Raw genomic sequence first — 17356 nt, 5'->3', positions numbered from 1 at the left:
TGGCGTGCAGACGTTCATGTTGGCGGTGGCGACTGGTGGCAAGTGTCTGATGTGTGCGTGGGAAACTGTAATTGAATTATTTCTGTAAATGGTTTCGGGCGATCCAAAATAAAATATTTGATAGCATGGTTTCAATCGTTTATACGAGAAACCTCTATCTTAGAGGGATCAGCGTCGTGTATTTATTTGCGTTTGCATCGCTCTACGTTCAAATACCCGGTGAGTGTCATAGTTGATTTTTCGTAATTTCGGATTATTATATGTTATTCTAATAATATACTGAACTTTACAACTTAATTATTATGTATTAAGCGAGCGATTACGTTTCTGCCGTAATATATTGCATTGTATGATCTTTGAGGTGGTCTTGGATTTCTATTCGTGGAACCGCTTGAGAGCATTTCTTATGGCATCGAATTCTTATTTAATCTCTTTGTTGCAGGACTTTATGGCAATAATGGCCTGCTTCCAGCGAGAACTCAAATGGAAAGCAAGTCAAATGGAGTGTTGGCGAAATTCTTATCGAAGCCCACTTTATTGTGGTTTGCACCCTATTTAGGACTTGATACTGAGTATATGATGGATGTTTTAGGCATCGTGGGAGTGACATTAGCATTTTTAGGGTTAGTGATCCTTAGTGATAGTAAATTAGTTATCTGTTTGTGTGAGCGCATTCATTTTCTGAAAAAGCTGTAATGCGCTTACATGTATTTAATCTCTAGTAGTTCTGGTAGGAAGTGATATCCCGGTGAATGGAGTGGATGACTTGTTCATAGGGTGACAGCTGGGATAGGGAATGGAAGGCCGACGTTGGGGGAAACAAGCCAAACGTCGGCTTTTCAAAATGTCGTTCGGGTATTATTCCGTGAAAAAGTCATTACCGTCTCACCTGTTACCCTTAAACTTACCATCCAGTTACCGTTTAGGTGTTGGTACAGCTTCTTCTATCTGCTCGAAAACATAATATTTCTGATAAAGCTTAGACTATTTTCGGAAACCAAGAAATTATGCAGAATGTTTGCATATATGTATTAAATAAATGAAATGTCTATGCGTATACCCCTCCATGATCTTCACTGAAAGTAACCTCCTGACCTCATTTTTATTTCAAGACAAGTTTCCATTTATATGTTCCTGTAATCTTTCAGAGCTCGTTAGGCAAAGTAGATTTAAATCAGCCGTATTTTGCTCAATTTCTGCTCAGGTTTTTCATTTACCCCCTGCCTAGATGGAAGAGCAAGTTTTTTTTCATTTTTTAGTTTTTCCACCATGCATTAAAGTAGCCTTTTTTCTTTTGCCAGCCAGTCCTTGATTTACTAATTGTCTGCCCAATGCTGTTAGACGATGGCCTGGATTCACGTTTCATTAACACATTTTAAATTTACATATGTGAAAATGAAACATGTAACCTCCCAACTTATACAAATGCATGACGAGAAGATAGATCTTGCTCTGATTTCGTATGTGCATTTATACATGTTACATGTTTGAGTCCACCTAAATTATCCTTGCTGACACACATAATGGTTAATATATCACATACTCAGGCTTTAAATCACGAGTTGGCTGTGTGACTGTTTTGTGTTTGAAGTGAGAGAAAGGAATGGTATGATAAGTATAATTGGTCATCTGTTGTATATATCAAGCTTCTTATAATTACTTACCACAATGTCCTTGAAGTCTTTGAAATTCACACTATGATAATTATTCCATTACTACTGGCATTCAATAGATGGATTGCTCTTTATCGTCATCATTTTTAGATGATTACTCGTGTTCCAATGATGATGGATGACTCAGCTGTTGAAATGGAAATGGTACTCCTGATGCTGCGTAAAGCCCAAGCACAATGGAATGATTTGACCCAGAATGAGCCTAAACCTGTTGTTAGGATTTTGTTTCCTATCCACAATGAACATGCCCAATCTTATTCTAGGTATAATGGTTTAGTGGGGTTGAGCAAGATGGTTGCCAGTTAATTTCTAAATGGGATGCCTTTTGGGAGTTACTTTTGGAGGATAACGAGCCAAGGCTATCTCCTAAAACTTATCCTTGACTCTTCCCCTTTGGGGTAGAGCACTGTTGTTCTGGGTACAAATTCGAATCGCATCTCTTCAGGTGAACGCTCTTACCCTGGGTTTGGACTGTTAAAAAAATAATCATGATAAATCAGCTCTGCCTCCACCCCTTCTAATTGTAGGCCCAAGACCCAAGTAATTTGAATTCACAATAAGTGAGATGAGGAAGAGAATCTTTTGTAGCTGAACTATTTAGCATGAAACTATTTGGGGGTGTTTTAAGTTTTCTTGTGATATGTGATTAGGTTGAAAGTGATTTGGATAAAGTTAGATGTAATTGGTTTTTTATAGATAGTTTAAGAAGATGCAAGAGATCACTTTAATATGGTGACCTGTTAGTTGACTACCCACCCTATTGGCTTGGGTTCAAATCCGGCAGTGACAAAGATTTTACAGAAACTTCTTGAGTGGTTTGTGGACCCACTCATCTAATAGTGCTTTAGACTTTAGCCCTTTTGAAACCTTCCATCAAGAGCAGTCGATTATGATGTTCCTGGGTTTCTATCTTCCTCTCCCTTCTTAGTCCCAGGAAAATGGCCTAAGCTTCCAGTCAACTCCTTCAAATGCCTATCCACCCTACTTATGTTAGGATGCATTGCTCTCACTCAGCTGGTTGTATTTAGTGTAGTGACTGATGTTTGCATGTCCTGAAACGAACATGCTATCATCTCAATATTTAATGGGTATGTAGAATAGACCCATATCCAGTATAAATTCTACGTCAACTACAAATGGACAAGGGTCGACTCTGAACTCCCTAGAAATTTCAAATTAAATAATCTAGACGAATACAAATGGTTGAGCACTAGCAATATATCCTGTATTAGAATTTTTGGTGATGAAAATGTAGGCAAAAGTCATTATTATTTCACTTACTCTGTGATTCCACTCAAAGGTTATTTGGATAGGTGAGGGTAATCTCATTTTGGGCCGAGCCGAGCGTTTGAAATTAAAATATTCAAGGCACACTGGCCAGTTCCTATCCCAGGCCACTTTGCGGAGGGGATGTGGAGGAGTCCGTAAAAAAATGCATGATTAATGTCCCTAAAATAATGTAGCTGTTGATTCATTTTGTTTCTGCAATGCTGAAAGAAAAAAAATGGTTTGATTCCCTCTGCTGATAAATAATTACACTTTCATTTATTTCAGGATGGTTTCCCAGAAGTGTTGTAATGCTATGATGTTTTCACTTATGTGGGCTCTGTACTTCTCATTGTATCAAGTTGGCCAAACTTTTATGTGGTTCCAGTGGTAAGTTTTTAGAGCACAATAATGTGTGTTGACTGATGTTGCAAAATCTTCTTTTAAAAATGCCTTCATACATGTTGTAACAAAAAAATAATGATCATGAAAACATGGGATAAAATTACAGTAATATTCTCTTGCCAAGCACAAATGCTTCCTTGGTATTTAAATATGTACTATCATTGTGGGAGATCTATTTTGTCTAGATTTTCTTCATTTCTTTGTTATGGAGGGTAAATTTGTTTAACTGCTGTGTAACTGATCAGAAACAAATTTGCCAATCATATAATAATAATAATAATTTTATTAGCCAAGAGAACCAATACAGATTAGTAATTGGTATAGGCTTTGTCGATACAATACACTGATGAATAACATGGGATGATATATCAGGTAACATTCACATAAAAAAGTATACATTTTGAAAGTCACATTTGTCACAGCGAAAAATTTTAAGTACAAGCACTGCTCATAGAATATGTTTACAAATGTTTTCTTTACAATAGTTCATATATTCATCAACACTATACAAGGTATTTTTAATTACAATTAGGTATCTTTTGCGATTCACTTTAAAGAGTTCAATTGATGATAAATTTCTTAGTTGTTCTGGTAGAAGGTTATAAAGTTTTGTTCCCTTATGGAGAGGACCTTCACTACTCCTTTTTGTCTTTCTAGGAAGAACATGCAGGTAGTCTTTTGTTCTTGTCATATGCGAATGGTAGTCCGCATTTTTTGGGAGAAAATTTACACGCTTTTTTATAAATACCATTAAAGTCGGAATGTAGAGGGATGTTACAGTCAATATTTTGTGTGTTTCAAAGTGAGGCCGACAAGATTCTTTATTTGGAAATTTAACATAATTCTCAAGGCTTTCTTTTGTAGAATAAATATCTCAGTGCTATTGCAACTGTCACCCCAGAAAATAATACCGTAGGAAATGAAAAAAATTTTCTCCATTGCCTTACGTATCCCGAACTTGATGTCAGAAGAGCCCACTATGATCCTATGTATGTTTATGGCTCATTCTATGTTGAGAATTTTTAGTAATCCAATCAAATATTGAAGATTTTGATACAGTGGATTGATATTTCCCTCCTTGACTTTTATGAATTTAATGCCCTCCATATATATGCAAGTTTTTCAATTGGGAATGGAGACTAGCTAATTGTCAGTGGCTATGGTGATATGTGGACAGGGGGATGAGTCAAAGAAGGTGATATAATATTTAGGGTAATAGCAGTAGTATTCTTGAGTGTTCGGGTGCGTCGAGCTAGGTCATTATGTACCACTACTCAGTCATTTGATTCAAGTCGTATATTAGAAGAATCATCACTGCTTGCGTAATATTTGGCATTTGAATGGTTTCATGCCTTGTTAGGTCTATATTTAACCTATCAATTTTTTCTTAGGGATATCCTTTTGCTGGAAGCTGGTTTCATTACAATATTTGTGGCACCACTGGTTTATGTGAAGCCTGGAAAGAACAGAAGTCAGTTATATCAAAATCCAGTCACATTTCAACTTGTACGGTGGCTTCTCTTCCGGCTAATGTTCTCATCTGGTGTTGTGAAGTTTACCAGTGGTTGCCCTGTGTGGTGGTCAATGAAAGGTAATTATTTCTTCACTTTATATTTTGTAATGTTGCTCTATGAAGGATATACCTCATTTTATATTTTTTTTTAATTGTCTATATTTGTAGCTCTCTCAGTGCACTTTGAATCTCAGTGCATCCCAACCCCTGTGGCTTGGTATGCACACCACCTACCAGAGTGGTTTCTGAAGATCTCCATGATTGGATCGCATGTTATTGAAGTGGCTGTTCCCTTCCTTTTCTTTTTTCCCTTAAGTGCTGTCCGTGTCACGGCATTTTATTTGCAAGTAAGTATATTTTTTCACCGTTCCGTAATGCATAGTTTATTCCTTGGAAATCTGACTTAAGAGGTGTGGACATATTCATCTGCATTGCAAAGAAAGCCAATGATTCTTGCCTTTGTGAGTCAGTGTTTGGATTGCCACTATGTATATCCAGGATCCTTAATTCTTACAGCATTTGTTTTGTTAATGACACCTTAAGGAAGAAAGGGGGCTAGCTCTGGCAATAACTGGCATTTGCATGATATTTATTGTTTTTTACTACCCTAAATTGTAGAGTCATGATGCTGTGTGTGAATTTTGATTCAGTATATTATATGTTCAAATTTTGATAAGCCACTGTTTATGGAAAACTAAGAAAAGCCGAAAGCTATTGTAACTATTGTAATATAACCTGTTTATTAACAGATATTTCTCCAGCTCTGCATTATCATCACTGGAAATTACAATTTCTTTAACCTGTTGACTATGGTTCTCTGCATTTCACTTCTTAACGACAACTTTTTCTTCACAAAAAGGAAGGGGAAAGGTACGTCAAATTTAATTTTTTTTTTTTAATGATTAAATGCCCATTTTTACAAAAGTTATGTATATAAATCATACACATCCATTGCTGTGGTATTTGTTTTTTTGATGCTTAAGTATATTTACAATTCTTTGATAATTACCGTTTCCAGGTCGATCATCTGAGAGTAGTTGGTTCCTCACCATTCTTGCAAAATTGGTACACTTGGGAGTGTATGCAGTCCTACTGTATTTTGTGAAAGTACTGTTTGCTCTCCGTGTCACTGATAAGTACACTATTGTATCTGATACAAGTAAGTAATATTTTTTTCTAAAAATCACTAAATTTTCAAAGTTAATCATGATTGCATAGCTTTTTATTTATTTATTTATTATCAACATCCCTGTAAACATCACATAACGGCCTTTTTCAACGAGGATTTCCAAAATTACGTAGTACAACGCTAACATCCATGCCCTGGATAGGGATCACCTACCCAGGCAGGATTCGAACCCTCGACCTACAGTTTGGCAGATGAGGCCTTTACCCCACCGCCACCGAGGCCCGGATGGTCCCACCCGGGGAAAGGAGGGTTGGAGGGCTCCCACTAAACCTTGAAAACATGAGCAGGCCTTGAATTTCATCTACCGTGAAAAAACGTGGAAATAGTTATGAATTTCGTCATAAAAACTTAAAAATCTCTGAAATTTGATTGTAGAACTATGATTGACAGATCAAAAAAAATCGATACAGGCATCCCCCGAGTTACGTATGTCTCGACTTACGTAAATCCGTACTTACGTAAGCGATAACCGTATTTCAAATGATTACGTTAATTTTCGAATGCGAGCGCGAAGAAGTAGATATTCGCTCGTACAACCTATGGTAGAAAAAATATCGAATAGTTATCGAGTTTTTTACGTGCTAAAAATAACAAAGTGACCCATTTTTGTCATTCCTCGAAGGAAATTTCATTAATTTCTGTAGAAAAATCGCTTATAAATCCCAAGTCAGCAATCAACGTGAAAATTTGCAGTTCTAGCGATGGATGTGGTGGCGTATGTGGTTGCGCTCATTTCTTTACGATACAACTTGTTATACAGCAATCTCTGAAGCGCCAACGCAAAGGTTCGACTTACGTAAATTTCGACTTACGCATAGTCTGCCGGAACGCATCTCTTACGTAACTCGGGGGATGCCTGTATTTTTATCATGTTTCAAGACTGAGTCACGTGCAGACATGTCAATGCATTTATCTGTACACGTGTATTTGAAGCACAATTATTGGTCTCCGTGCCATGACGACGCATTGACCTTAAGCCTGCGATTGGAAGAAAAGGTAGACGGCAAAGTTTTCATTTACCTTAGTGAAAAATCAGACACTGACTTCCCTGTCGCCCTACTCCCTCCATTTTTCCACTCACAACCTATAGCCGAAACTGAATTTTGCAATCGATAGGTGAAGTCATGAGAGATAGCACTTTTATTGCTGTGTTTGCATTCATGGCATCTGTTGCATTTGTTACATTTTTACTTATCATCATGCATCATCTTACTTGCATCCATTGATTGTTGCGTGATCGATATTTCTGTCTAAATTGCCGTATCTACAGACCATGAATTTGAGGACATTTAGACCTTGAAAACCTGGACAAAGCCGTGAATGTTATGATTTAGTAAGAGTGGAAATCCTGTAGTAGGAAGGTCATTTCTATCTTGGTCCATTTTCTCCAAATGCTATCAAAATCCAAGATACAAAGTGGGTGGTAGACACCTTTTTCTGTCTACATTCATGTTTGCATGTGAAATTTTGAATTTGTTAAAGTATTCTCCATACTCATTCTCTCATAGAATGTTTGTAATGGTGAATATTTGCACCTGTCTTAAATCAGTGTTTCTGCTGTATTTTGATCTCAATGCAATATTTTTAGAGCTTCCAAATAATTTTGGTATTTTTATGTTGTAGCCTTCACCAAGGAAGAATTCGAACGTGCCCTTGGAAAAGCTGTCCCTGCTGCAATGCTTCTGGGAGCTTTGCCTTTGGCTCTAAATTCTGCTGAAGCAGTCACTGCAGCAATAATAGATGGCCCCAACCGCTTCTTTTCCAGAGTTACCAATTTTTTTTCAACATTATTCTATGTAGCTGTGGCTGTGTTCCTGTTCTCAGTATCTCTGGTTAGTATTTATCTTCAATCTACTCTAGGCTGATTGTGAGTCATGTCCTATTATTTTAAAAATTCATGGTACGAAATATTTACTTAACTGCTACTTCTTAAGTAATTACTAGATGTGAAGACTGGTAACTGAAGTGTTCCTTAACTCTGTTGAAAAATCAGACACTTCTTCAGTTCCCTGCAACCCTGCTCCCTCCATTTTCCCACTCACTACCTCTAGGCAGCCCTGAATTTTACTAACGATGGGTGACGTCGTAACAGATAGAACTTTCATTGCTGCATTTGCATTCACTGCATCTGTTGCATATGTTAAATGTGCGGCTGGTGATAGCTTCGAGATAACTATTTCTGCCTAAATGGCTTCTCATCTGACCGTGAATTTGACAACATTTAGACCAATAAAACCTGGAAAAAAACATGAATTTCATAATTTAGTTAGCGTGGGAACCCTGGTATCCCTGTTCAGTTCATTGGTTATTCTTAAATTTGAATAAATAAAATGAAAATAATACCAATTTGTAAAATAACCCTTAATTTTAATTCATTTCATCAGGATAGCTCAATTACTCATATTTTAATCCTGCAGGTACCTCTAGCTTCCATTCATCCACCTGTCCTGCAAAGTTCAGCAAATAGCACTGTTTCTTTGTTGTTGAGGCATTGGCACTCACGAGTTGAACCCTTCCAAATAAGCAATCCATATGGGCTTTTTAGAAGAATGACTGGTGTGGGAGGACGTCCAGAAGTCATCATTGAAGGATCCCAATCCATTGATGGACCATGGAAAGAGTATAATTTCCTCTACAAGCCTGGGGATGTAAATAGCTCTCTGCCTTTTGTTGGTCAGTATCATGCATGTTACCTTTTTTATGCATTTTTATATTTATTTAGAATAATAGGATGATTTTTTTACTGGCATAAAGTGTACTTGGTTGCATTCCACTGGTCATCACAATAAAGTAAACGTTAATGATTTTGGTTTTTCTGTCATTTGCTAATGTTTCAGTCATAGGGCACTGGTGTGTGTGAACATTTGGAATTTTTTGTATCCATTTTTAATAAAATAGCCAAAACCATTAAATGGACTTCATTTGAATAGACATGCTTAAAAATTGATGAATCGGCTATCATATAAGACTATTGAGGTTCAAGGGCTATTCCCAACATCTCCATATTTGTATTCATATGAAGGCACTGACTGTGTGGAGTTGGTGGCTATCTATTTAGTTTAATAAACCAACTTTAAGCCTTTAAGCCAACCAATAGCATTTTAATAGATTGGATGTTTTAATGCCTTTCATACCATGCGTGTATATGTATCATTTTACAGCTCCTCACCAGCCTAGGCTAGATTGGCAGATGTGGTTTGCTGCCCTCCAGACCTATAATCAAAATCCATGGATTCTCAGCTTGGCATACCGTCTGGTAAATGGGCAGCCGGAAGTTCTTCAGCTGATGGACACTTCCCGAAATCCTTTCCCTAAAGGTCCTCCAAAGTATATTCGTGCCAGCTTGTATCATTATCATTACACTCCTTGGTCACAGAAGTAAGTGTTTTACTCTATTTTGAATTAATTTTCAGTACAGTGAGTCCTCGTTTAACGTCACTTACCGTTCCTGAAAAATGTGACAATAAACGAAATGACGTTAATCGAAGCACAATATCCCATAAGGAACAATGTAAAAAGTGAATATCGGTTCCTAGACCTCACAATAGGGTAGTTTCCTTCATCAAAGAAAACAAAAGGCAATAATTGCGATTCGTTACCCACCATTAGTGTATTCATAATATACAAATTATTTCGTTTTATAAATGCCGGTTTAGAAGAATGGCAATGGTCCATTTTTATCCTCATTTGAAAAGGGCCAGATTGGCGCCCATGCGATGCCACTCCACGTGACGTCACAGGGACCTAGTTTGTATAGGAGAAGATAGGAGTTATACATCGTCTGAGGTTACCAATGCATGCATGAGGCGCAGAGCTCAGGGAAACATGTCTTAATAATCACTTATTAAAACTGGCTAAGGTCGGAAAGTTTTCCTCGTTTGATAAGGTATTAATAATCCTTATTTAAGCCAAGCGCTACCAGGTGGCAGGGCACTAGGCTACCCGCTGGCAGCCTGCGACGTATCAGCGCTAAGCCTCGCCTCAAGGTCACCTCACCGGGCGGAGGGGGAACCAGAAATACGACGTACGGAGAGATTTCCCATCATTCCTACTAATGCGTCGCGTTTTCGCGCGCTTGAAAATTTTCACTTTTCATTTAATCGCGAAAAATAGATATTATCATTTAAAAATCTAAAAGTGTGAAATGTGTACTCCAGGAGTAATAATCTTTCGATTAAGGCAATAAAAAAATAATAGGAAACCACCCTATTCCTATGCGAAAAAATTTTAGCGTATCATATTTGGGCCATTTTTTACGATGGGAATGCCAAACTATGGCATAAATACGAGTCCCTGTCTTCATCGACGGCAATACCAGCAGCGACGTACATCCTTCTCCATTTTTGTATCTTCCCACATTTGTTTTTTCGGCTTCGCTATGGTGGTCACCCGTTCGAGCGTCGCCTGGGCATCATCATCGCTGAAACATCGTCGCAGTTACAGGAACCAAGATTATTGAGAACACGGCGAAAAAGTGACGACAAATACTCCGAGTTCTACACGGATAAATTCCTAGAAATCACTTTTCAGGTTCCAGAAAACCGTTATGTCAAGTAAAATTTGCTAAAACTTTACTTGACATTTACGCACTTAACATTTGCGCACCTACCTAAAAATTCATTTAGCAGAAAATTTGCTATAAACGTAATCGAAATTGACATTAAACACACTGTTTTACACTTCGTTTAGACTGACTGTATTACCGCCCACAAAACGAACAACCTGCAACGCCCGCCGCTTCGCATTTTTTCTCGAGCGAAATTTAAAAGACCTGACCAGACCTGACGTTATCGCGAAGCAAAGGTGCGATAAACAAATGACGGTCTCAAAATTTTCGTGACGTTATCGCGAAATGACGTTAAACGGGGTGACGTAGAACGAGGACTCACTGTATATCCTTTTCATCTTTGTGTATTGATAATTATTAATGTACTACATATAATCAAAATTAGCTTGTGTGAATTGTACTAATTTTAATTTGGCTTCATGTGGGAAAATATAAATCGGTACATTTTTAATAAATGGATTGAATATTTCAGGAAATTATTTTCATTCCTTAAAAGAGTCACAAACTTTTTTTTAACATTGATGTAATTTGCATTTAAGTTTCATAATTCATTGGGTATTTTACCATTTGATCCAAGTTATCCATTTTACCGTTCGGACTAGTACTGTCCTGTTAAAAAAAGAGTTAACAGCCAAGTCCCATCCCCATGCATGCCTGTATGCACTCACACACAAGCCCACTACTGTGCGAGGTCATCCTAGGTCTAATGCAGCTGAAATAAGGAACCATGAGGGGCAGTAAGTTTTAGGCAGCTAAGGAATTATAGTAGAATCGACTTTAGAGACTATGGCTTGTAGCGAGGGTAGTGCTTAAATGAGTGATTTGTTTGTGTTGGTTGGTTGGTCCCCTAGGAAAAGCAGAAGAAATAATTTTTTCTACAGGGAGCGCTTGTGTTTGCGTTAGCACTATAATGAGTCATTTTCCTCACAGAAGTCATCTGGGATTCATAAGTCACAGGTTGTGGCATGCCTGTTAGAGTTTCTGTAAGCCTATTGTAGAAGAATTCCACCAAAGGAAGGCAACATTGCGGAAAAAAGTTAAACCTTGCTGTCTAGAAGTTCTTGATGTCATCCACTTTGTGCAGCTCATTTCCAAGCCTTGGGATCACCATGAATCTAGATGCTAATGAAAACTGATATCACACCCGAGCATTGCTTAAGAAAGTGTGTCCATTTGGTGTGCTAGTATACGTAGAGTGGTGGAGTTGGCTGAGTCAGGCATGATCTTCCTCTCTAAAATCCTTTCGTATTTTACCCATGCTGATCATTGAAGATATTTTCTGAAATGTTAAATCACGTGTGGTAACATAAGTGTTTAAAATTTCCAATATTAAAATGAATAATAGCATTGATTACATCTAAAAATTTTCATATCCCTCCCTACCGACAGCAAGTTAATACATTCTGAGCTCTGTCTCGCTACATCTATTTGTATTTGTGTTGCAATACTGACTCATTTTTAAATGAAATTGAATTGCTGATTTCTGTGACGGTACTCATGTAGACATAATTTGTGCCCATCCCCTTAAATTGCAGTTGTATTGAGATCAGAAGGTCTTCTTTCCATGATGACAGAAATCAAGTCTTTCGTCTTCTCCCTCATCTTCTTACTTATGGATTTTATTTATCGTTATAGGTCCTCACCGTCTTGGTGGCGCCGTGAGCGTATTGAGGAATACTTCCCAATATTCTCCAAAGATCACCCACCTCTCTTGGATTACCTCAAAAAGCTTAAGATCATTGGACAGGATGCTCCGAGCTCTGCTGGACTAAGAGGCAAAGGCAAAGACCGGAAGAAGGACCTTTGGACCAACACCTGGTTGATATCTTTCCTCAAATTCTTACGATCCCTCATAGCTCAGGTGGAGGCATCGATTTTCTTGTGGTCTTTATTCTCGGCAGGCTGTGTGATCGCGTTCACAAGGCGAATTTAAGTCATCCAAGGGAACGTCCAAGTGTAACAATCTGCCTTCATATTATTTGCTGTTTACAAGATCGAATTTATTTTTCACCTCAAGAATTTCAGTGCTGTGTGTAACTCAACTAATTGATGGTTTTCTTCCAGGTGGTTTGAACTGCATTTTGTCATACATACTTGTTAATCAAGTGATTCCACTTGTTTGGCCATGCAGGCAAATCTACTGTGATGCTAACATTCTAATATCTAGGAAATATCTTTCAAATTCAACTGTGTCAAGCTTAATTTGACCTCAATTAGATTTGTATGGTGGTAATTTAAGATTGTTAAGAATTAGTAGGTACTTAAGCTTTTCATTCTCTCCTGTAGGTTTAGCGGTAGGTTATTTTAAAAGTTGAATCAATACCTCACAACTATTGGATTGGAATAAATGCCAAAAAAAATGTGAATTGGAGAACACAAGCTGCTTATAGTTGCCTAAATCGATGTATTTTCAATATTTTTTGGATCTGAAATGGTTTGTTTCACTTAGATAACAATTTTTTAAATGCATGGAATCCATTTTTACTCTTTCTCTGTCACTGTGGAGAGACCAGAATCACTTCGTGAGGTCAATTTTTATTCTTCTAATGAATGAGTTATTCTCTTACTTTTGGGTCCAGAAATGTTCTCTGGGATCTTTCTTGTATTACATATCTCAAACAATATTCACTGTTGGATAATGGTTTTTGCTAAGGATTGATCTGCTTGGGATGCATTAATTTTAAATGATTTATTGTAGACTGGTTTGAATTAATCACATATGAGATGAGAGCTATAATATATTCTGATAAAATTTGATGGAAAATGCTGTGGTCTTGTTTCGGATGATTTCGGTGTATTTTGTGCTTTTAATGTTTTGTATGTGTTAGATCTTGGATTTTAGGCTCGTGTGTCATAAAATGTATTTGAAGAGTTCAGTTTCTATTTTCTTTTATAAAGTAATTTTTTAGAAGTTCTCATGAGGATCTAGCTTGCTTTTTTGTAATAATTTTGAATTTATTCCAGCAGTTAATGGAAATAAGTCTGTATTTTTTAGAATTGTGTAAAAATTGTGATTTATCGGTGATATTTATCTTGCACATTTTGTTTAAATTCATGTTGGGATGACTAATGTTTTCTCCAATGGCAAAAATTCACTGGGATCCAGTGATAGATCTGTTGATGTTATTTTTTTTAATTCAGCTAATAATATTGTATTTGTGTGAATTTATTTAAAGTACTTTATTTAATTTACTCTTTATGTGAACACTGTATTTGCCTGCATTTTTTATTTCTTTCTAATGTAATCATTTATGCAGTGGTTAATTTTGGTATGAAAAATTAAAAACTTTTTTAACATGGTCACCAGAGCTACATTCACCAATAAATATATACTGTAGACCCTCACATAACAGGAGTAAAACTCGGACCTCATTGATTATCCAAGGATCACATCTGCTTAATGAGACACCTGAACTGCTAGGCATTTGGCCCAGGAGCACATGCACCTGCAGAAGATGATACAGGGTTCCCACTCGACTGTGAATAAGCCTTGAATTTTGCTTGCCATGAAAAAACCTGGAAACAGCCGTGAAATTTGTCATAAAACCTTAAAAATCTCTCAAAATTGATTTCATAACTATGATTTACGGACCAAAAGAAAAATGGATATGTCGATCATATTACAAGCTCACACACAGACACTGTCCTGGCATTTTCCTGCACATGTATATTCTAAGTGCAATTATTGGTCCGTGTGCCATGACGACCTTGAGCCTGTATTAAAGCCGGAAGTCTGGTAACCAAAGTGGTCATTAACCCTGGGGAAAATTCAGACACTTCTCAACTTCCCTGGCCCCTCCATTTTCCCACTCACAACCGGAGCTGAATTTTGCCGACGATATGTGACATTAGGAGAAATAGCACTTTCATTGCTGCATTTGCATTCACAGCGTCTGTTGCGTTTGTTAAATTTTTAGTTGATGTGCGACCGGTGATTGTTACATGTTTAATGTTTCTGCCTAAAATGGATTATCAACAAACCATGAATTTGATGACATTTAGACCGTGAAAACCTGGAAAAAACTGAATTTCATAAACTTACTTTGCGTGGGAACCCGGTGATATGATTGGTTGCATAGTTTTCTGTACTTCATCTCGGTGCTTGGCTTACTCTCAGGAATGAGAGTATGTCTTGTCAGTTTGGACTCTCCATAAATATTTGACGAAGAGTTATTTGTACTTCTGTCTTTCTCCATTGGGCAAGGCCTGACCATGGTCGTAGACATGATACAGTTCTTAGAGCCCTAAAAATATAAATTTTATGCATGATTATAAGAATGCATTTGTTTTCTTTTGACTCAGTCTTAAATGGTTCTGAAGAAAGGTTAGTTAATTAGTATGCCTGTCCAATTAAAAATGTAATGGGAATGGATTACATTCTATGTGCATTGGCTTAAGCTACCAATTGATGATTGACTGTATGGCAAGCATAGATTTAATTCTTGCTGGTGAAAGAAACTTTTCACTCTTATCTAAGAGAGAAGCCTATGAGAGGGAAAATGTTGAGTAGTCATGGATGCTATTCACATTTTCAGGAAAGGTGATTTTTGTATCATTTATTGAATTAAATTGGAGCTGTGATTACTTGGGAGATTAAAGTTATAAATGGTAAAAGCTCTTGTTATTTGAAGAAAAAAGCAATGGAGAAGACAGGCTGATAATGGATAGTAAAATTAACATGCATTTCTGAGTCTCTTCAACTCGTTAGGCATAATTTCTCTTTGTTCCATAACAAATTTATCGTGTTCTGTGAGGGATTACTGTATGTATATGTATGAATTTGAAAAAAAAAAAGTTCTTGTATTATTGCTGTATAGCATTTTGAAGTGGCAACTTAGCTCGAATATTTTTTGTTGAGAAATGTAGAGGATTTAATGATTATGGATGAGGATTCAGGAAAGCTATGGGGGTGTTTACCAGTAATACTGTCCTTATTTTAATGTACTCAGTAAATTAACTGTTTGTTGAAAACTGGCTTGAACTTCAAGTAAGTGATTGTGTTATCGTTAATTTAAAATTCTTGATCAGCAGTTTTCTTTTAGCAGTAAGTCACTTTTTTAAATTATTATTTCAATCTGTACATTTAAAAAATTGTTTTCTGGATGAACAATTGACTTCCTCGTAAACTTGACTATCCGCAGAGTCATTGTCAGATGCCCCCTACCTCATTTTTATATTAAAGTGATGTACCTACAATGAGTTTTAAATTCTAGTCTTCATTATGTCCTTCATTTCACTAAAAATCCACTATCTCTTTACTCTATGGAAAATTTAAAAAAAAATTAAATTTGGTGTAACACTTAATTATATGTAGATTTAACCTTCAATAAGGCCTTCATGATGATTTAAACCTCATTCTTGTGGTTGGTGATATGCCATATTTTGTTTAGTTCACAAGTACATGCTCTCTCTTTTATGCCTTATTTGTTGCTGCTTAGATTAAGTATTGGAAAAATCATGCATGCATTTCATCAAAATTCCATACGTTTCTTGTAGTGCTATGGATTGGAAAATATGCATTAGGTGAAAGTGTACTCCTACAAATTGTAGCCTCTTAGGTTGTGCTACCAGTAATATTCATCAGTATTGTCATGTTATGCATTTATGTATATCAGCCTTCCAAAGGTGGAATTGAGGATGAGTAGGAATCAAGTAATTTCTTTGAATTCCAAACAGTTAAATAGATATTATGCTAGGGCTTTGGTATTCAAGAATATTGTCTATTTGTTTGCCGTTATAATTCACATTCTGAACAAACTTTTCAAATGCAATACTAATATTCATCATTCTCTAATGTGATTTTACGTTAAATAGCTGCTTAACAGTGAGTTTTAGTGAATTTGAGCAGATGAGATTCAAGGGATATGAATTTTCTGAAGCATTCTGGAACTTTAATGTTTTTTTTTATTGGTTATCTTTGAATAGGACTTATTGATGGGTCAAATAAACTACTGGTACAAATTACTTGCATGTAATTGTAGAGTTCTTGTATTTTTTGCAGTTCTGTTATAGCGTATTGTTACTATGAAACTGCTGCTTAATGTAAAGCTGGTTGTTTGGATTTTATACATGTATTTAGTTAATAAAATTGCTAACAAAGACTTGCATGTTTTCATACAACACGACAAAGTATAATTGGTTTGTGGAGCACAAGTTACTATGACTACTTTTGTTCAGTTAAGTGGACAAAATGGAATAGCCCAAGATAACAGAAAAGCTTTTCCCTTTCAATATTTATAGCTTTAATGAGGAAATACCTACTTAAGTGCTCCAATGGTCTCTACTGTTGGGCTTGCAGCGGGAGCAATAATTGCTACTTATAGGGTCATCTATTCTATTAACCCTTCAGCCGCAGCTCACTCTTCCGAAACCTACCCATCACATGCTGTGAAAGGGCTGAGTTAAAGCCATCTCGATATATGTATATTGAAACAGCCTTGGCTGAGAGCATGGCAGGGAGGAAGAAAAGATACATTCACAGCAGCCTGTCATACATTCATAGCAACAAAAAGAGTACCTACTCAGGTAGGTGGTACATAATAAGGGGAAGAGTATCACATCAATAACCCTGTTGGAACCAATTATGTGACGGGCCCAAACAGCTACTTATTGACTGCAAATTTTCCTGGTGGATAAGCTGAAATAAACTTTTGGGCTTCTAACCGGCTAGATTTGGTAATGGCAATTATTTTACTGCTGACTTGGCTATTATCCTGAAGGAATGCGTGAGTTAACCAGAGAAG

General features: G+C 36.7%; 1 protein-coding gene across 1 annotated transcript; it reads left to right on the top strand.

Annotated features, from left to right (window-relative positions):
- The first annotated feature begins 15 nt into the window (after positions 1–15).
- LOC124160686 (lipase maturation factor 2-like) lies at positions 16–16714 on the top strand. Its single transcript, XM_046536661.1, has 11 exons — positions 16–219; positions 443–623; positions 3228–3329; positions 4736–4935; positions 5026–5204; positions 5607–5727; positions 5876–6016; positions 7670–7878; positions 8464–8719; positions 9208–9424; positions 12249–16714. The coding sequence occupies exons 1-11, from the start codon at positions 126–128 to the stop codon at positions 12544–12546; spliced, it is 1998 nt and encodes a 665-aa protein (XP_046392617.1). The 5' UTR covers positions 16–125; the 3' UTR covers positions 12547–16714.
- Positions 16715–17356: the final 642 nt, after the last annotated feature.

This window comes from Ischnura elegans, chromosome 6, assembly GCF_921293095.1.
Source record: "Ischnura elegans chromosome 6, ioIscEleg1.1, whole genome shotgun sequence".
Classification (NCBI taxonomy): domain Eukaryota; kingdom Metazoa; phylum Arthropoda; class Insecta; order Odonata; family Coenagrionidae; genus Ischnura; species Ischnura elegans.
Note: the sequence above shows the minus strand (reverse complement) of the source record. Positions and strands in the feature narration are given on the sequence as shown.

Excerpts from the sequence above, each read along its gene's own strand:
- LOC124160686 (XM_046536661.1), top strand. The coding sequence starts at position 126 with ATGGTTTCAATCGTTTATACGAGAAACCTCTATCTTAGAGGGATCAGC. Across the intron at positions 624-3,227 it reads GTGACATTAGCATTTTTAGG|GATGGTTTCCCAGAAGTGTT; the intron begins GTTAGTGATCCT and ends CATTTATTTCAG. Across the intron at positions 5,205-5,606 it reads TCACGGCATTTTATTTGCAA|ATATTTCTCCAGCTCTGCAT; the intron begins GTAAGTATATTT and ends GTTTATTAACAG.